The following is a 22,047-nucleotide window of genomic DNA, read 5'->3' on the forward strand; positions in this document are numbered from 1 at the left end:
AACATTTACTATATAATCTGTCATCTTTCACCAGATACATATTTAATTTCTATAAATATAAATTTTAAATTGGAATAAATATTCCTTTATAAAAACATAGTGCATGGTATGTATAACATGGCATTACATAAAGAATATAGTGAAAATTGAAAAACAGTTTGTATAAAACTAATTTGCATAATAATTATACATGTATACACCAGTAAAAATATGTGTGTCCACATTAAGATACATTGTAATAGATGATATACAGCACCGTGTATAAAATAAGCTATTATTATTTCTAGCTGTGTAATATTCCATTCCAAATATCATCTCAACTTGAACTTTGATTTGATGAATATTTTAATTCAAATATTTTTGTAAAGTTGAAAGATGATGAGTAAAGTAAATATTTCTGACTAGTAATAATGTACAGGCATAACACCCAGACAGTTTACAAGGATGAGTATACATAAATAAAATTACTGTATATTGGTCAATTTGATATATTTCCACAATATTTGGCTTATACTCTCTTCAAACATGTCAATTTTATAGCCATTTATCATGTATGTATTAATAACAAAACATTTTATACCACTGTATCATTTCTTTTATATATAGTAGGGATCAAATTTGTTTTTCATAAATACATATATTAAATGGCTATAAAAATGTATATGTATGGAGAGAGTAAAATTTACTTGATTGTATTGATTTACCAACATATATCAAATTTATTAAAGTACATTACTCTGTATCAAGTACCTGTGACATAACACCACAAACAGTAAAAGAAAAACTGAAAAGCCTAGTCAAATGGCTTTTGGTAGTAATTCACAATGGCAGTCAAAATACCCATAACTCAGGCTCCACTAACAAACAAATAATATCAGTTGAATCGACACTGAAAACAGAAAAGAGAAAATCTGATAATCATACCAACTAGATGATTATATAAACAGCATATATAACACAGCGTAATATCAAGTTACATACCAGGATAAAACACATTTGTCCAGCTGTATGTGCAATAAAATGGAACAGGCTTTATTTAATCTGTTCAGTCACACAATTATTTTTTAATACTAGGTACAAAACATACAAAATATATAGCCATTGTTCACAAATATTTGTATGGTTTAACAATATATATTACGGAAAGCATGATGCTATATTACACGTATGTTATTAACACAAACTTACTATTATAATACTAAGTCTAGATCTGGACAGCTGAGATTTTAAAAATACATACAGTATATATGTAGAAATGCATGTCAGTCTACCATAATGTTACTGTGAGTTGAAAATCAAAAAACTGAGGTGTGAAATTAAAAACTAAAATTTTAATGAAAGTGTAAAGTTTTAAATATGTAATATGAAAGCTATGAAAGCACAATATTATACAAGAACATTTTTTACATTAAAAAAATCTGAAATCTGAACTCAGCAAATAGCATACAATTTATAAACTTTTGTAAACTGGTATAATACTGTTTTGATTTGAAACTATTATGTCAATTTATAGTAAATCAAAGAACTGAAAAAAATATTTTTGGCATTTCATTCAGAGGGGGGGGGGAGAGAGAGAGAGAGAGAGAGAGAGAGAGAGAGAGAGAGAGAGAGAGAGAGAGAGAGAGAGAGAGAGAGAGAGAAATGTTATTCTGTCCTGATTAACAATGTCCAAAATTAATATCTACATGAGAATCTATTTTCTATCCATTAATAAAGAAAAAAAACGGTAAACCACAATATATGTGCAGACACGAAATATTTTTTAAAAAAGGGAAAAAAAACAACCCCAAAAAACAAACAATGTATGGCACAATATAAACAACCAAATCTACCAGAATCTCAAAATGAAATTAAGCATATTGAAAATTCCATTAACAGCTACCAGTATTAATAAATTTGTTTATTTCATTTTAGCAATGCATGACATGCAAATCGGTTTCATTTATCTTACAGTCACCCTTTGTATTGAGAGAATATGATCTTTGGATAAAGTGATATTCTACTAGTACTATAGCAGAATATCATTTGTCACATAAAAAGCATGTGTAAGCCTGATGCAACTCATGACATTATTAAATACTAATAAATTACATAATAATATCTAAAATATTTCAATATATAAAGTACTGTAAATCTTTTTTTTTTATGATGCTCCGAGACCCGGCTTCTATTCAAGACAGGCTTCTATTTTTTTCAAAATAATTTTCCTGTTCTACCATATGGTTAAAAATGTGACGTCATGTAATGGAAGTGATGAGTAGAACACAGTAATTTCACCTAACAAAGCTAGCATAGCAGAACTAGGCAAGCTTCTGTTCAAGGCAGGTTTTTACATGTATTTATTTTGCGATGCTCTGAGATCTGGCCTCCAATTGAGGCAGGCTTCTATTCAAGGCAGGTTTCTATTTATTTCACCACGCTCTGAGATCCCGCCTCCAATGGACGCAGGCTTCTATTCAAGGCAGGCATTTTTATTCAAGGATTTATGGTATATGAAATTTATATTTATTTATGAAGGGTTTATGTCACAAATGTAACTTCTTACAGCAAATGGAAACATGTGAATGGCATGTAGGCCTACCCTGTAAACCCAGACCTATCAACCCTCCGGATTCCGTGGGAGACTCCTGGTATTTGATCAAGTCTCCTATGAGAAAAAAAGTTTCTCCCAGGAAATCATTATTTTCTAAGCATAAAAAACCCAGTAAACCACGACACTGTAAAAATACTAGTTTGTTTAGATCAAATAGGAGTTCTCCAGTTCTACTGTTGCATTTCAATGTTACAAAATAATAATTGTGACGTACACCATTGTTTGTTTTCAGCACAAGATAAAATTGATGTTCTATACCATTAACCAATTGTCAGAAAGGTTTCTTTATCCTGTCCAAGAACCAATCTAATAAGAAATAACTGACTTTCGTGATCTTCGTCATCAGTTCAGGTGTTCTGGTTTCCATTCTTGAAGTTGGCTTACTGGTATCACCCTCTGAACCTTGCTTATATCTCAGCATTTAATTTTGACATACGGTAATGTTAAAATACATCAGTTACATGTTATCTGAACCAGGCTTATTTATTTAGTATTCCAATGCCAACAATGACAAACAGGATTTTAGTACCTAGTAGCATATGTTGTTAAGCTCCAATATTCAGCACTATAATTTCTAAAGGCTATGTCAGTTTTTATTCCCATTTTTGAAATCACAAGTCTCAATATAAATGTGAAAATAAATGTCCACCTTTCATTCAGCATGAAAATATCACACACACACACTATATATATATATATATATATATATATATACAGTCAGACCTCATTACAACGACCACGTTCGTCCGTGGGTCACTTTGTCATTATATCAAAATTGTTGTTATATCGAAATTGCCATTATAAAAATGTGTTTTGTTTAACAACACCACTAGAGCACATTGATTTACTAATTACTGGCTACTGGGTGTAATTTTAATATATAGTCTTCGAGAGGAAACCCGCTACATTTTTCCATTAGTAGCAAGGGAACTTTAACGGGTACCATCCCACAGACACGATAGGATATACCACAGCATTTGATATACCAGTCGTGGTGCACTGGCTGAAATGAGAAATAGTCCAATGGGCCTACTGACGGAGTCTAATCACAGACCATTGTTAAATATATAATTATTAATCAAGGCCAATTCACTGTCATTCTAATCATTCCTTGGTTAAATATATCTACATCATGTACGATTGGTAGCTACTTCCTTTACATAATATCATAAAATAGTAGAGTTCATTGTTGGAAGTTATTCTTTTAAATGAATATCTAAAGGCAGAAATCGGTAACTCGGACATCATGTGGTGATGTCGGCTTGCAACAAGATCAAGGATGCTAAGTGGCTATGTGTGTACTGCCAACATGCCACGACATCTGTCATTATGTAATGTCGTTGTAAAGAATTGTTTTCAGATGTCGGATGTCGGAAGGTGTGAATTCCGGTGTAATGAACAGAATAACATTGATGTATGTTTGTTTCCGACAATTTGCGGTCGGATGGTGTAAATGTAGTATTAACGAGGCCTGACTGTGTGTGTGTGTGTGTGTGTGTATATATATATATATATATATTGATCAAGTTATCAATTGGTTTTATATTCCAACTCCAAACAGTTTTTCATGTCCACATCAAATTCAATGTCCGGGCATGTCCCAACCTGGCCCCTGCCTCTGGCATGGCCAGGGGCTTAATTCACGGCAGAAGGGGGATTTTATATTTGTGATTACAAAAATGTTTTGTGCTTGAACAATTATTTTTTAAATTAATATTTTTTAACATAGGCCATTTTTCTGTATTCGAAGTTGAACTGAAATTACACATTTTATATAGGCCCTAAAACGATAAATTTCTTAATGTCAAATGTACATCAAGTGAAATTTCAAAAACAAAAATAAACCTGAGATTACTAACATATTAAAGATATTTTGCCTAAAACTGAAAAGTATCACATGCAATATTAAAAAATGAATAAATATTTGGTAGTATATCAATGAGATGTTTGGCATTATGTTTTAAACTATTTTAATGACTAGATACTGTGGAACGAAATGTTCATAAATACTGCTTATGTTTGTGCGAATTTTTGTTGAAATAAAACAGATGACCTACATGTACATGTATTATTAAAAAATGTGTTTTTATAAGTAACAATAAAAACAGATGGCATATTAAGAGTTAGCCCATGGTACATATAAACACAACAGCAGAAATTACACATTTGATTAAAACAATTAATGGAATCCAGTACCATTCAATCAGAGTATTTTCTTTCCTGTTTAGTTATGAATTAAATTTGTACATAAAGGGACATAGGTGCTGTCTTTTCTTATGGAAAATACACATAAAGATAACTGATAAATAATAATACACTACAGTAATAAATAAATAATAATAATTATTATTATTATATAATATACTCAACAATGAAAGTTTAGCTAATGTTAAAAGAAATGGCATAACATTTATAAATTAACCTATTTTTATTAATTAGTATTCACATCTGAAATGTTTACCATTTATAAACAACATCATTAACCTTTGCCTTAACACAACAGGAGGACCTGGTTTTCGTTTAAGTTTATTCAACCATGGCAAATTTAGACGTCATAAAAGATATTTGCTAAACTTTCATTGTTAAGTATAATAAAAACAAAAATAATAATAAATTTATTTAAACAGGGTGACAGTTTTATAGCATGAGCTATATTTCCACAAGACCCTCAACAATACACAGTGTAACATTAAAACAATGGAAATGAACTGAAAGTCCATATACAGTAAAACCTCTTAATACTTGACCCTCAGTAAACCAGAATTCCCTGAAATCCAGACAATTTTCAGTTCCTTTTTAATTATCAGTACAGAAGAGAACCTCTCTAAACTGGATACCCTTAAAACCAAACTTTTTAGTTGATCTCATTGGTATCTAGTTTAAAGAAGCATCACTGTACATTAAATCCCTGCAAAACAAATGACTAGATATACTATTAACAGACCTAAGATTAATAAAGAATAGAAATTACTAAATTATATTTTAAAATAAAATTTGACATTCACTTAGTGGTGTAATATTGACTAAAGTAGGATACACATTAAGAACACAATAAATTATGAATTGTACAATCAATATTTGAAAAACATTTGTTGCTCAGACATTGAAAAAACTAAACCTGATATCATGTACCAGTAATAATTTTGTTCCAATCTCTCAACTTCATTTACCTGTATTAAAGGCATATTGTCACAGACTACTGACCTATTACATGGCCTAACAAAGTATTACTTAAATATATATATATTTGATTTGTCCCTAAATATACTTTATTCAACTATCTACATAACCACCATACTCCACTTATTAATGATATTTTATAAAAATAATTGAATTATGGCAATGGTCCATAATTCAAAAACTAACATTGCTGAGAGGGTTGACATGGATTTCACTCCATCATGGTGTAGTTAAAGTGATGCAATTGCTAGGTTTGGTCTGTAAACATTAATGTAATTTTGATTTATTATTCACTTTTAGAGAAATAGGGTCCTTAAATCTGTGACAGTATGCCTTTAATGTAGAGAAATACAACTATGAACAACATCCCATTTGTGTTATTTGACTAAATTAATAATACCTTTAAAGAGGTAGATCATTTATACATGAACCATAAGAATCTCTATCTAATGTCATCCATCCAAGATTACAGATCATGGGCCAAATTTATGAAAAATATGTAATACTCTTTAATCAGGTGTAAACAACCATGTACCCTTACAGCCCTTACAATTGTGCAAATTGCCTCTGCAGTATTTGTTTTTGCTTTAGTTAGAAACAATTCTAGAATATAAGGACTCCAGAATGTTTCACTTTTGTTCGTGGTTGCCTGATGTTTATGTAAATTAATGGACTGGTGTAGACAACAAATATACGAACACAACAAAAATATAATACATGTATACATGTACATATAATAGAATTTATGATTTCATTATTCTGATCATCAAGTTTTAAGTGCCCAATGAAATACATGTATGTGGATTTTTTCGTTTGTTATTTTTAGCAAAAGCAAGAAAAGTTAAGCCTAAGAAAATAAATGTTTTCACAGTATTCTGATACTTTCTTATTCTAAGTCCAATACTACAGTGAAACCTCTCAAAACCGGACCCTCAGTAAACCGGAATTCCCTCAAAACTGGATGTTTTACAGAGTCCCTTTTTAAAAACCAAGATAGAACATAACCTCTCTAAACCGGATCCCTCTTAAAACTGGACATTTGTCTTGGCCCCAAGGGTGTCCGGTTTAGAGGGGTTTCACTGTAACTCTAACCCTAATGTTGAAATTGAATAAATAATCGGTACTCAGTATTTTTGCGGCAATGAAACTTACACTGCAGCTGAAATATTTATATCTAGAATGAATCAATGCTTATAAGGCATGTTTATTTTAAATGTCTATATTTGTATCTTATTACAATAACATGTATCAGCCACTAGACAAATGCTGACATTAACCAATTATACTTCAGCTTCTATACTGTCACAACTGAACAATGATGTGAACTGGAAGGGCTTATACTTAATCATATTTATAAATAAATGTATGGGCTGAATTTACAAAGCCTGTTTTTCTTTAATAAAGGTATACAAGCATTGTAAATGTTTGTAGTTACCATACATGTAAGACAAAAATAGGCATTGTAAATCCAGCCCAATGTGGTTAGCCATGTGCACACACGTCATATTTAAACAAATGTACAAGACATAAACAAATCTAAATTAAAAACCTGATGATCATCGTTTGTCAATTCACCTCTACCATACATTTTTTCTTCTAGCTTTATTAAAGGGACATTCCTGAGTTTGCTGCATTGTAAGATGTTTCCGACTAATAAAATATTTCTACGATTAAAGTTACGTATTAAATATATTTTCTTGTTTAGAATATCAGAGTCTGTATATTCAATGTGTTTCTGGTTTTCTTAATATATGTAAGAAGCCCAAACTGGATTTTGTTTTCCAATAATTTCGTATGTACGAAAAAAAACATATTTTAGAAAATAAAATAATATTTAACATAGTACAAATATTAGAACGATCAGAAACATGTTTAATATACAGCCACTAATATTTTATGCAGAAAAATATATCTGATCTGTAATGACAATTGTTAAAAAGTCTCTATTAGTCGATAACATCTTTAAAATTACAGCAAACTCAGGAATGTCCCTTTACGTTTTACAAGTTGGACTGACTATCAAATCCGTACTTTTAGACAAGAATAAGAAAATGTGTGATGGAACCAACTACAAAGTTATATCTGTATAACTCCAAAAACAAATAAGGCACTAGATTATAGTATTCCAAAGCTTTTTTCTGTCTGATTCAAAATCAGACAACGTGACTGTTACTTAAAAGATCTACTCACTTTGTTCCATGTTACTCTTCACTACAGTGTTATCTGCATAAGTAACAACAAATATGGCACTTGACTTATATGGCACTTATTCATTCCATAGCATTTCTGTTGACTAACAATTGGACAAGAGTTATTGTTCTTTACAAATCCATCCATTTTGATCCATGATCCTGTTCTCTGCAATGTTATCTGCCTTACTTCATACAAGAACAAAAAAAAGCACTCGACTTAAAGCATTCCACGGTCATTCTGTCCGTTGTGTATTATATTACATGTGGCAGGGATCTCCGGCTGACAGAGGGTTAACCACCCCAGCGTCTGCAGTGGAGGGTGAGGAAGCTGTGGCCATCTTTGTATACCTCTTGGTCAGCTGATGACCTAATGCTCCAAACACAAAGTGGCCGGCACCACTACCTGAAAATCAATTCAAAATGTAGATATAGAGGATTCGTCATGAGTATTTTTTAATATGGGAAAATATCAACCGAGTCTATGTTAATTGGTATTTGTCGAGGCTCTGCTGAGACAAATACCGATTAACTAGACGAAGTTGATATTTTACATATTAAAAAACACGAGTAGCATATTCTATTTATCCTATAACACTTCTAAACTAACATTTTAATAGTTGTTTTTAGTAAATCACAGAACTAAAGTCGCCGCCATCGGTAATATGACGTCATCATGATTAGCACAGATTAGTTTGACGTCACGCATTTTAACTAAATCTTTGAAAACGTTGCGCTCAGGTACACAGGTCTTGTTGGCTTGTAAGCAAATAACCCCTCCATAGCAACACATTACCTAGAGACCTTGCAAATTTGCATACTATTATGAACCGGGTTAATACACTAAAATCACATGGGTTTATGACATGAATATCATGGGTAAGTTATAAGATAAATGAGTTTATGGAACACTAACGACTGATCCAGAATGTATCAAATGGTTGCAAACCATTTTTCAAAAATGGAAATTCAATGTAATATAATTATATTTGGAAGCGGTATAAGAATAATCTATTGCCCACATGATTTTAATTCCACACAAGAAATTTCAAATAAGGAGAGCTGGGCCCCGTGTTTATGGTCTAGATTCAAATCCTGACTATTTTATCAATCCTTTATTTTGTCAAATATCACTATATCACAGCTAGTAACTGTTTTAAACCTTCTTTGTCTTTATGACTAAATGATCAACCAGGGCTATAGCTCTGGCACTTCCCAAATTCACAAATTGCGAATTTCAAAAACAATTGGCGAATTTCAGTTTCATTTGGCAAAATAATTTCATGTAATAATTGATATTTTGTTACAAAATAACTGGGTTTCTGCTATTTTTCTAGTTTAATAGATAATTTGGCAAAATATTATGCTGACCCAGAGCTAGCCCTGTGAACTGAGCATGTGCATGTAACATAGCGTCCATCCACTCTCATGCATAACAGGCCTCTCCATACTCCCCAAAGATAAAAAGTGGGGCATGTTTTATAACCCGACTTTCATCATGTAGCTTTATTATTTCTTTTGTTATAATACCTGTTTTACAGAGGTCTTATAAAACATTTAAGTCCGAGGTCAGGGGTGTAGGCTGGTGGGGTTCGGGGGGTTCGGACGAACCCCCCGACTGAAGCAAATGGTCCGCTTTCAGAACTAAAACATACAGGTTTATACATAAAGAGTTTCTGGTGGTGCAAAAACAAAATAGAAAAAGGGTCCACTTGGTTTATATCCGAACCCCCCAAAGTCCAGATCACGCTATGCCCTTGAAGGTCTTTAATCATGATAATTTGTCCATCAGTCTGAAGTGAACAAGCTGTAGTGTAACTCGAGCAGAGGGAATCGAGATGAAACTAATCTAAAGTAAGCAAAATCATTTCTGTGAGTGAGACAAATACGAACCAATGACAATACTGATTCCCAGCCAGATGCTGTACGTCATGAAGATGAGCATGATGATGTACGCACAGAACAGATAACTCATGTGCATCATGCAGCCCAGGAAGTGAAACTTCAACCTGAAGCAACAGAAATACAGTGCATAAAACATTATATTGTACTCTTGAAATTAAAAATAAATATATGAAAGAAATACAGGTGCATGTTAAGCTATTTTCTACTTTTATACAAACACATAAAAATGCATGCGGATGGCTCATTCCATCCCATACAGTTCCACATCATATTCACTTCCATTCATTGTGGTCCAATCCCATCAGATCTAGTCCAGTTATATTGAGTTTCAGACTTTCTGGACTCATCCCATTCAGTGTCATCCTGTCTGGTCCCATCCCATTCAGTGTCATCCTGTCTGGTCCCATCCCATTCAGTGTCATCCTGTCTGGTCCCATCCCATTCAGAGTCATCCTGTCTGGTCCCATCCCATTCAGAGTCATCTTGTCTGGTCCCATCCCATTCAGTGTCATCCTGTCTGGTCCCATTCCATTCAGTGTCAACATGTCTGGTCCCATTCCATTCAGAGTCATCCTGTCTGGCCCCATCCCATTCAGTGTCATTCTGTATGATCCCATCCCATTCAGTGTCATCCTGTATGGTCCCATCCCATTCAGTGTCATCCTGTCTGGTCTCATTCCATTCAGTGTCATCCTGTCTGGTCTCATTCCATTCAGTGTAATCCTGTATGATCCCATCCCATTCAGTGTCATCCTGTCCAGTCTCATCCCATTCAGTGTCATCCTGTCTGGTCCCAACCCATTCAGTGTCATCCTGTATGATCCCATCCCATTCAGTGTCATCCTGTCTGGTCTCATTCCATTCAGTGTAATCCTGTATGATCCCATCCCATTCAGTGTCATCCTGTCCAGTTTCATCCCATTCAGTGTCATCCTGTCTGGTCCCAACCCATTCAGTGTCATCCTGTATGATCCCATCCCATTCAGTGTCATCCTGTCTGGTCTCATTCCATTCAGTGTCATCCTGTCTGGTCTCATTCCATTCAGTGTCATCCTGTCTGGTCCCATCCCATTTAGTGTCATCCTGTATGATCCCATCCCATTCAGTGTCATCCTGTCTGGTCTCATCCCATTCAGTGTTATCCTGTCAGGTCCCATCTAATTCAGTGATATCCTCCTTAGTTGCATCCCATTCAATCTCATCCAGTCCATTTCAGCCTGGCCATGACAACTTTCATCCTGTCTAGTCCCACCCTATTATGTTCATCCTTTTTGGTGCTGCCCCATCCATTTTCATCTTCCTTGGTCCCATCCCATCCACTTTGATCCTGACTGGCCCCACCTCCATCCAGGTCCATACTCTCAGGGCTCAGGTCCCATTCCCATACATTTCCAGTCTGTCAGTTTCCACGCCATCCATCATGTCTGGTCCATTTTCCCCATGTCTAGTACCACCTCAGCTATCTTCATCCTGTCTAATCCCATTCCATTTCATCTCACTATATACATTTTTTCACTCTATACATTCTGCTATACAGTTTCCATGCCATCCATCATGTCAGGTCCATTTTCCTCATGTCTAGTACCATCTCAACTATTTTCATCCTGTCTAATCCCATTCCATTTCATCTCACTATATACATTTGACAGTCTATACGTTCATTTATACAGATGCTCTGCAAATAAACAATGAAAATGTACTATCATAATGTTACCGTATAGATGCAATTCTCTTCATGTTAGACGGTGAGCTGAGTGGTGCGAGCAGCTGAGTCCTGTCTGTGGTGTGGTCTGTGAGTCCGTATGTCAGTGGGTTCTGTTTGATCTTCAGCTCGATGTACATCTTCACCAGCTTCAGCGATTCAAACAATGCGGTCGCAAGGAACACAACGAAGCAAGCTGCCACAAGACCTGTGTACAATAAAATGCAATTTGGAATTAATTAAATGAATTTATAAAGAAACAATAATTGTGCAGAATTAAATCTTTAATGTCTACCATACATTTATTTGGTGTCAGTGATAATTGTATCCATAAAGTGTCCATTTCAATGCATGCTTAAAAATACTAAATTAATTCAACTTTAAATTTAAATTCAATAAACCTTTTAGTTTAACAAATTTCATTTTTTTTAAAACATGCATTGAGATGAAAATTCAAAGATGCAAATATATAAACTAAATTTCATTCATATAGGACTTCTTCTTCTTCTTTTCGTTCGCTTGTTGACTTCACGTCGAGGCCAGTAGTGACTATGAACGATACTGTTCTTTGTAAATCACTTCTTGTGCCGTACAGTTTCTTCTAGAGAGTTGTTGTAGTTGTCCAGGTAGTCTCTCTCAGGTGCTGTAGGTTTATGCAGTCTTGGATGACATATTCGGTCGTCTGTTCTGCTTCTCCACAGGAGTACATGGAAGAAGGTACCAGCCAGAACCTCTTATGCATATGCTGGTTCAGCCTGTTGTGTCCAGTCCTTAGTGCTCCCTTCATAGTCCATTCCTTGACGTGGTTAGGGGGCTTGTATCTCTCAGTAACCCAGTGAGCTATGCCAGCAGGAGCTTTAGCTTCTGTTAAGGACATCCAAGCCGGACTGGTCAATGGGTAGAGGCTGGACTGATATGGACTAAGGGTGAGGTAACCCTAACAAAAAATCTCAAGTGCTGAAGTCAGAGGTATTGGGCCGCACAGCACACTCTAATAGACCACAATACCATGCATCAACAACAATTATGATTCATGTAGGACTTTTAGTTTGTTAGAAATGGAGCCAAACATGAAACTAATAACTTTTGAGATAATGCAAAAGGTGGCGATGTCATCACTACCATGCACCATTGAGAAAAGTTATTTAAAGTGAAAACTCATGTTATTCATCTATCATGCACAGAAAACATTTGTGTAATTGCAAAAATGTAATTTGTGGTTGCAATTGGTGATAAAAAAAGAGTTACATCTTGTGTTCAATGCCATTTTTTTTCAATGTAAAAATTAATTAATGTGATTATTATATTAATATTATACAGGAACATGTTTTTGTTGTGAGTAAATACTAAATGTGAGGGATTCACATTTTATATACACCAGTACACTATGTGTTAAAACATTCAGCTTTCATTTAAATACACTGCACCTGTTTATAATATACAGGAAGTAATGAATTTTAAATATTGTATTTTGTAGTTGGTGGATATTAAACAACTAGCCTAACCCTCATCATCACCATAGCCCTGACAATGTTTTGGACAGTTTACATCTGTTAGACTGAAGATTGTCCTGCTCAAGTACATGTACATACATCATACTACATGTGCTATATACAATGCTACATATTATCAGATATTTTCCTCATGTCCTTCATGCTCCAAAACATGTTAGTTTAAACCATTATTATTTATTCAGTCAGACCGTAGCCTACATACAATAAGTAAACACAAATAGAAACACAATGGTAGAGATGTAGAGATAAAAAATGAGTGTTTACATTTAATATGTACTTTATATATCTATGAATAGAAGCCAACAATTGAAAACCCAGTGGGATCTAGGTCAGGGACATAGAGCTCATCTGAGGGGCTGAGGGTTGAAGGATCAATACATCTTGGTGGATCCTTTTTTTTTTTTTAAATTCCCTTCAATGTTCCATAACTAATACATGGAAAACATACAATATTTTTGGTGGATATATAGAGGATTAATAAATGAGTTAACATTTATTATGAAATTTATGTCCTGAGTGAAATAGTTTTCACTTATCACAAGATTTAGTAAGTGACAAGTGAAAATTATTTCACGAGGGACATAAATTTGATAAAAACTGGTACCGAGTTTGTTATTCTATTTATTACCCCAGCTATTTGCATTTTAAAAAACCATTTATTTCGATATACAGTGGCTACATGCCCATATATATACAGAAACGATGTAAACCACTTTACACACTGTTCTGGGTATTGCTTTAACTTTGTATTTTAATCACAGTTCACAGATCATTTTCAAAAACCAAAGTTCTATATATTTGTTAAAAAAAGTTTTATAATGAATTAAACTACCATTTTATAACAAGTTTAACACTGAAAACAGAAATATGTACACTCAAACACAAACTATGTGATGTCATTTGTGTGCTTTGCCAAATTGTGATGTCATATTTAGTACTGACAAGGTGATTGGTTTAATTGTAAGCATCAATTCATCCAATAGTACCAGTAATGTATTTTAAATCAATGCAGAATATTTCCCACTGAGAAAATATTCTCCCCGTTATGACTGACTGACCGCTGGGGTAATAAATTGTATTAATAAATGATTCACTGTATTTGTACATAGTCATGGTAAACAAATTATCATTCTTTCTATGGGCAAGTGAAAATAAAACATCCTTGTTTATTCTATCACATTAAGGAATTGTCAATGAAGTGTATAGCATGTTTTCTCTCTTTCACTAAAACATCAAAATAATCATGTTACACACAAAATATCCAGAGTTTAAAATGTGCTGAGGTGTAATTAAACAAATATTCCTTTTTTTTCTATCTAGCACCTTACAACTCACCGGTAGGTGTACAGCCTACATGTAAATATGTGTTCCTGTTTCACACTAACCTATTAAAATCTGTCCTATACTCCCAGACAAGGCAGCCATGTTACACAGACCCAGGACTCTCTTCCAGAACCCATGTTTGATATTATGTGTATATTTCAAGCTGCAATATCTCAGGAATATTTTAAAATTTAATATTTAGCCATTTGGAATAGATCATATGCATTATTTCTCTATGCTCTAAGACTCCAGAAAAGATAATGCATATTAGTTTTTCCACCCCGAAACACCATTCTTTTGATGTATTTCGGACACAGTATAGTTAGTTAATCTGGGTCACACAAAATTGTATCCATTCATCATGAGTGCCAGAACGATGGGTCTCATGTTCACAGTTGTACTGATCTCTGGATTATAAAACACCTTGGAAAACCAGTTTGTCATATCTGGGCAGCTGACAATTTACATGCAGGAGCGGGACATAATCCAGTGGTAAAGCGCTCGCTTGATGAGAGGTCAGTCTGGGATCGATCCTCGTCAGTGTGCCAATTGGGTTATTTCTCATTCCAGCCACTGCACCACGACGACTGGTATATCAAAGGCTGTGGTATGTGCTATCCTGCCTGTGGGATGGTGCATATAAAAGATCCCTTGCTACTAATGGAAAAATGTAGCAGGTTTCTTCTCTACAACTACATGTATGTCAAAATTACCAAATGTTTGACATCCAGTAGTCGATGATTAATAAATCAATGTGCTCTGGTAGTGTTGTTAAACAAAACAAACTATAAATTTACAAACACAATGGGTATGAAAAACATTTGTCAAATATTGCAGTTAAGTCCATTTTGTAAATATGAATATCCTTCCCCTACCCCAAACCCCAATGTTAGTGTTTTTAAGCTCTATCTCCCTCTTTAGGCGACATACCTCATTATTACTATTATTTAGTAAAATTGTATTGACTTAAACTAGAGGTAGAGAATTTTTAATTAGGCTAGTAAATGTTTTAAATCAATGATCCCATGGCTAGTGGATTTTATAAAACTTGTAGAAGTCCTGATTAAATAATGTGCTCTATAGTGGCAGTGGTTGGAATTTCATCTTTGATTATCAGTTATTTAATTGGTTTACACCAGTTAATCAACTTTTGATTGCACAACATGTTTGGATTACATGAACATGAAACGGATGTGAATTATAAGGACGAGGCACCTAAATGTATCGTTATGTTAATTTTACAGGGACTGGACGTAGCCCAGTGGTGAAGCACTCAATTGGTGTGCGGTCGGTCTAGGATCGATCCGCGTCAGTGGGCCCATATGGCTATTTCTCGTTCCAGTCAGTGCACCATGACTGGTACTGGTATATCAAAGGCCGTGATATGTGCTATCCTGTCTGCGGGATGATGCATATAAAAGATCCATTAATTGCTATTAATGGAAAAATGTAGCAGGTTTCCTCTCTAAGACTACATGTACATGTATATGTCAAAATTACCAAATCTTTAACATCCAATAGCTGATGATTAATAAATCAATGTGCTCTAGTGGTGTTGTTAAAAAAAAAACCCAGATAATTTTACCCTAAAATAATTACATCATATCTTTTTTCTTTATGTACACATGAAAACAAACCCCAACCACAACATATTTACATCAATTCCATTAACTAAACTAGGGGAACAATTACAGTTATTTTCCCACACATTCAATTACAGCTTTTAATAATCGATCAACACATCGGTAGAGCCAGACTGATCAATTTTCAATTATAATTGATTATAAGATACAGTTGAAGTTCCTAAATTGGATATTTCCTAAAACAAAAATCTGTCTATGACAGGCATTTCCAATAGCATTTATTAAAACTAGTTTTGTTTGTATTTTATATTAGGAAATGTTGTAACTTAAAATGGGAAAGCGAGATTGATTACACCACTCAGTATGAAAATATTTGTCAAATATCATCATCTAGATACTTTCATACATGGTGGACTATGTATTTTACACTGAAAAACAAAAATTACTAGAGAATTTACAATAATTGAGATTCTAAAAAACAGTACATGATATTATTAGAGTTCTGTGGTTGTGTGGTATGATTTTCAAGTAATCACCATAATGTCTCCTTGAAGGGTCGTTATTTGTTACTGCAATTTTCACCTGTATAGTATATTTGTGACACCATGCAGTCTATAAAGCTCAAGCAAGAAACTATAAAATGTGGTTTTATAAGCTCAGTCTTACTATTATGGATATAGCAGTGTATAATATAGACATATGCATCATGCAGAAACATACACAAAGTACCCTTTTATGACAGGTAGCTGTTGTATTAGATATCTCGATTAGCAGGTGTCCTTTGGCTTAATTTTATGTATTTCTGTTGTGCACCCTGTACCCTGACTGAGTGACCTTGTTGTCAATCACAAGTCAAACATCTCCAGTATTTGTTCCCCAGATGGGTAGGTAAATAATAAGATAGTCGAACCTGCTAAAATGCGAACATATCCTAACACAAACACCTGTCTATGACAGGCATTTCAGATAGATGCATCATTTTTCATTTTAACTTCTTTTGGTGCTTATATCCAATTTAGGTTCAAGCACGCTATCCTGGGCACACACCTCAGCCATGTGGATTGTCTGTCCAGGACAGATGGTTAGTTGTCAGTTGTTAGTGAGAAGGAAGAGAGTGGTCTTGTGGTCTTACCCATTGAGTCGTTAAAACTCACTCTGGGTGGGAGCCGGTACCGGGCTGCGAACCCTGTATCTGCCAGCCTTATGTCTGATGGCTTAACCACTATACCACCGAGGCCAGTGATGAATCTCTTCTACATATAATATAAATAAAAGAATATTACTTAATAATATAAGGTTGGTAGGTACAGGGTTCGCCTCCCTGTACATGCAGACTCCCACCCAGAGCAAGTTTAATCACTCAATGAATAGGTGTAAGACTACTACACCCTCTTCTTTCTCACTGACCACTAACAACTAACCCACTATCCTGGACAGACAGCCCAGACAGCTGAGGTGTGTGTCAAGGACAATATACTTGAACATTAATTGGATTAACACAGACACAACACACACACACAGATAGACAGACAGACAACACACAGACACACACACACACACACACACACCACAAACACAGACACAAGACACACACACACAACACAAACAGACACACAATACAACACACACATACACCCATACACACACACACACACAGACATACACACAACACACACACACACACACACACAACACATACACACAAACATTCACAAAGACATACACACACACACACACACACAACACACACACATAAATTGTTTACTTAATAGGTAAAAGATAATCCTCCTTCAAGGTTAGTTATTTTATAAACTACATGTCTACAATATATACGTAAAACTTAATGTCTTTTTATAGCCATTTAACAGCTGTGGGCTATGTTTTATATGTCTCATGCATGGGACGATATTGTTTTATTTCCCAATTTTATGTTTACATCACCTTCTATACCTTCCTGATCATCTACTTTAGTTTTTCAAAATGTAAAGTGTAACATGAATAATATAACAGTAAAATTATTGGGCTAAAGTACTGTGTTGTAGTTTTATTTTATCATTGGCTAAAAGACGTAACTGTAAATCAGAAAATTTTAGCAAGCATAAAATATTAGCAAATTTAATGAAGCCATACAAGATGCTAATATTACATGACACTAAAGTTAAAGATAGCTATAGCTTAAATTGGTCCGAGGTGTTGATAAACAAATATTTTGTTTCTTTCCTTTCCATCACACTACTCACTGACCGATACATACATGTATATATATATAGCCTACATATACTCATGCATGTATGTGGTAGTAATGTATTCCTGTTTCACACTAACCCATTATAATCTGTCAAATACACACATATTCTAAAATCTTTTGGACGATTATTTTGTTGGTGATTAACACAACAATGGTTACATGATACTGATTAAAGCAAAATGATAGCAAGCAACAATAATTAATTAGCTGCAATTTTCTTCTAAAGTTAATCGGTCTGTAAGCTGTATAACATAAAAATGTATAGAAATCATTTACCATTTCTTTTAATTGTTGTTACTTTTTAAAATATTGTTATTACTTACACATGTACTAGTAGGGCTGTCTGAGAAGATAAAATGTTAATAATTAATAATATTAAACCATCGATTACTTCTATTTCTTTTCTTTTCCTTTTCTGTCCTTTCTGTTTATTCAATCATTTTTCTCAAATGTTTACTTTAATTGCTTGACTGATTTATTTATTGAAAATTGCAGTCACCATTATTGTGCAATTTAATGTTTGTAATTAGGAGAAGGCCTCGTAAGTTGGATAACTTGTGCCCATTCCTTTTGTATGTATAAAATTTATGCAATAAAATGTTTTCAATCAATCAAAATTTATCAAAAGTATTAATTATTTCAGACGATCCTATTACTCAAGTTTGTTTCAAGTGTTTGAGCTGTCAACTTTGCTAATGTTTTTATGTCACTTATTTGGATTTTGCTAAATTATATTTAATATTTAATGATATACAGTATTCTTGCTGGCTGGGACATTTCTATTTCAAATTTGCCCAAGAGCTATATTTAATTTGTGGAGTAATATTTGCCCAAGGCCGATATACATGTATATTCAGGGGCGGATGCAGGATTTTTACAAGGAGGGGGTACAACCTTTGATATGGGCACATACAATATTGAACATTTGGTAATATGCATTATAAACTAAAGCAAAACACAAAATGGACGAAGATATTACATGTCCACCCCCACCCCCCACCCCCCCACTAAACACAAAAGGGATGAAGATATTACATGTCCCCCAACTAAACACAAAATGGATGAAGATATTACATGTCCACCCCACCCCCCCACTAAACACAAAAGGGATGAAGATATTACATGTCCCCCAACTAAACACAAAATGGATGAAGATATTACATGTCCACCCCCCCCCCCCACTAAACACAAAAGGGATGAAGATATTACATGTCCCCCAACTAAACACAAAATGGATGAAGATATTACATGTCCCCCAACTAAACACAAAATGGATGAAGATATTACATGTCCCCCAACTAAACACAAAAGGGATGAAGATATTACATGTCCCCCCACTAAACACAAAAGGGATGAAGATATTACATGTCCCCCCACTAAACACAAAATGGATGAAGATATTACATGTCCCCCCACTAAACACAAAAGGGATGAAGATATTACATGTCTCCCCACTAAACACAAAATGGATGAAGATATTACATGTCCCCCCTACTAAACACAAAAGGGATGAAGATATTACATGTCCCCCCACTAAACACAAAAGGGATGAAGATATTACATGTCCCCCCACTAAACACAAAATGGATGAAGATATTACATGTCCCCCCACTAAACACAAAATGGATGAAGATATTACATGTCCCCCAACTAAACACAAAATGGATGAAGATATTACATGTCCCCCCACTAAACACAAAATGGATGAAGATATTACATGTCCCCCAACTAAACACAAAATGGATGAAGATATTACGTCCACCCCCCCCCCCCCCCCACTAAACACAAAAGGGATGAAGATATTACATGTCCCCCCACTAAACACAAAAGGGATGAAGATATTACATGTCCCCCCACTAAACACAAAATGGATGAGACATTACATGTCCCCCCAACTAAACACAAATAAAATTCATTGTATTCATTTGCTACACATTGGATTTTTCATGGCACTTCAAAATTTAAGGGGTGCCTCCTTGATCTACACCTGATATTGTTTCTCATATCAAATATAGCTTCTTTTGTAGCTACACAAACAATAATTTCCGGGCCACTTAATCATCAAACATGGACTACATTCATGTATGTAGAAATACATTTTCCAAGTAAAACAATTTGTAATTTTTAATAACATGTTACCAATGGTCAAATGCCATTCATACTTTATCATTTGAAAATTATTCACGAAGTTAACATAGTTTTAAAAAACCAACCAAAAAAACCCCCCAACAACCAACACAACAGCAAAAACCAACCAACACAACCCCCCCCCCCCCCAACAAAAAAAAAACCCCCAAAAAAACAAACAACAACAAACAAAACAAAACAAACAAAACAAAAAAACAACAATACCAGCTGGCATCAGTAATATCGTAGTTAAGCAGATATCATAGGAACATGTATTCGGTTCACACCCCAGTATCAGCTCTCAGTCAGACTGAATTTTAAATGATCCTCCTTGGTAGACCCAAAGGATTTTCTATCCATTGCAATCAGGGGGTGGAATTTAGCTCTGTCAGTTAAGTGCTCACTTGAGGTGCTTGCGTTGCAGGATTGAACTACCTCGGTGGATCCATTCAGCTGATTGAGGTTTTTTCTTGTTCCAACCAATGCACCGCAACTGGACAAAGGCTGTGGTATATGTGTTTTCCTGTCTGTGGGAAAGTGCATATATAAAAGATCCCTTGCCGTATTAGGAAAAATGTAGCAGGTTTCATTTGATGACTATGAATCAGAATTACCAAATGTTTGACATCCACTAGCCGATGATTAACTAATCAATGTGCTCCAGTGGTGTCGTTAAACAAAACAAACTTTAACCATCCCAACCACTATCCCATAACTGGTACATTAGGCTGGGTTTCCATAGAATTTCACTTTTCACGTGTCATGATTCACGTTTTATCATTCACGCGAAGAACAAATAAGTCATTTTCAAAGTGCAGGCCCCATAGGCATGTCATGGGTCACGCATGAATAAAGAAATGAACATGATCAATTTTTGTGACATAAGAACAGTGAAGTACAGTTACACTAGATTTATAAGTAAGCCTTTTTAAATCATTTTATCCTTGTTGTTTGGCAAAAATTGCTTTGTACTTGCGAAATGAACCTACTTTATGTAAAAAAAAATATTACATTATGTTGAAAATGTAAATAGTGTAGTTTCTTCCTGCATGGATTTTGGATACATTTTCCAAAAATCTTTTATTAATGTTTGGTTGCTAACTGGGTGGAACTGATATGATATGATTAGATATGATTAGATTATGGTATGGTGTGAAAAAGAAAAGTGACAAATGAACTCTGTCTATGCGGAACTTGGTGGAAACTGTGGAAAGTGAATTTTGAAACATTAATCATGACACATGAAAAGTGAACTTCTATGTAAACCTACCAGCTTTAAAGGCTGTGGTATATGCAGTCATGTCTGTGGGAAAGACCCCTGGCTGCTAAAGCGAAAACGTAGCAGGTTTCCTTTAAAACTACCTGTCAGACGTACCACATGTTGACATGTAATAGCCGATGATTTATTAATTATCAAGATGCAACTTTTTAAAATTTGTAAACATTCTAAATAATGGTTTGGTTTTTTTTGGTATGCTAGAAGGTTAATGTCAATAACCACTGATATGGGAAGGCATACTAAGTGGAAGATAAATATAAATAGAAAGAGGTACTGGAATTTATGAATGATAAGCACAGTGTTATGAATTAGCCCAAAGTACTGGTACGTACATGTTGGTTTAGTGGCTGTTATGCAGACCTTTCACTGTATGGCCTTGACATACTGACATCTAATCAAGCTCA

General features: G+C 34.5%; 1 protein-coding gene across 1 annotated transcript; it reads right to left on the reverse strand.

Annotated features, from left to right (window-relative positions):
* Nucleotides 1–7,665: 7,665 nt before the first annotated feature.
* On the reverse strand, nucleotides 7,666–11,920 carry LOC121382611. The gene is made up of 3 exons (XM_041512130.1): nucleotides 11,582–11,920; nucleotides 9,856–9,971; nucleotides 7,666–8,368 (listed from the first exon to the last, which is right to left on the reverse strand). Exons 1-3 carry the CDS (start codon nucleotides 11,707–11,709, stop codon nucleotides 8,223–8,225), a joined length of 390 nt encoding a protein of 129 aa, XP_041368064.1. The 5' UTR covers nucleotides 11,710–11,920; the 3' UTR covers nucleotides 7,666–8,222.
* Between the last annotated feature and the right edge of the window lie 10,127 nt (nucleotides 11,921–22,047).

The sequence above is a fragment of the Gigantopelta aegis genome, chromosome 10 (assembly GCF_016097555.1).
Source record: "Gigantopelta aegis isolate Gae_Host chromosome 10, Gae_host_genome, whole genome shotgun sequence".
NCBI lineage: Eukaryota > Metazoa > Mollusca > Gastropoda > Neomphalida > Peltospiridae > Gigantopelta > Gigantopelta aegis.

What these genes read in the sequence shown, in the direction of transcription:
- LOC121382611 (XM_041512130.1), bottom strand. Translation starts at nt 11,709, where the DNA reads ATGTACATCGAGCTGAAGATCAAACAGAACCCACTGACATACGGACTC. An exon ending in AAGAGAATTGCATCTATACG is followed by an intron (nt 9,972 to 11,581) that starts GTAACATTATGA and finishes CTGTTGCTTCAG; the next exon opens with GTTGAAGTTTCACTTCCTGG. An exon ending in GGGAATCAGTATTGTCATTG is followed by an intron (nt 8,369 to 9,855) that starts GTTCGTATTTGT and finishes ATTGATTTTCAG; the next exon opens with GTAGTGGTGCCGGCCACTTT.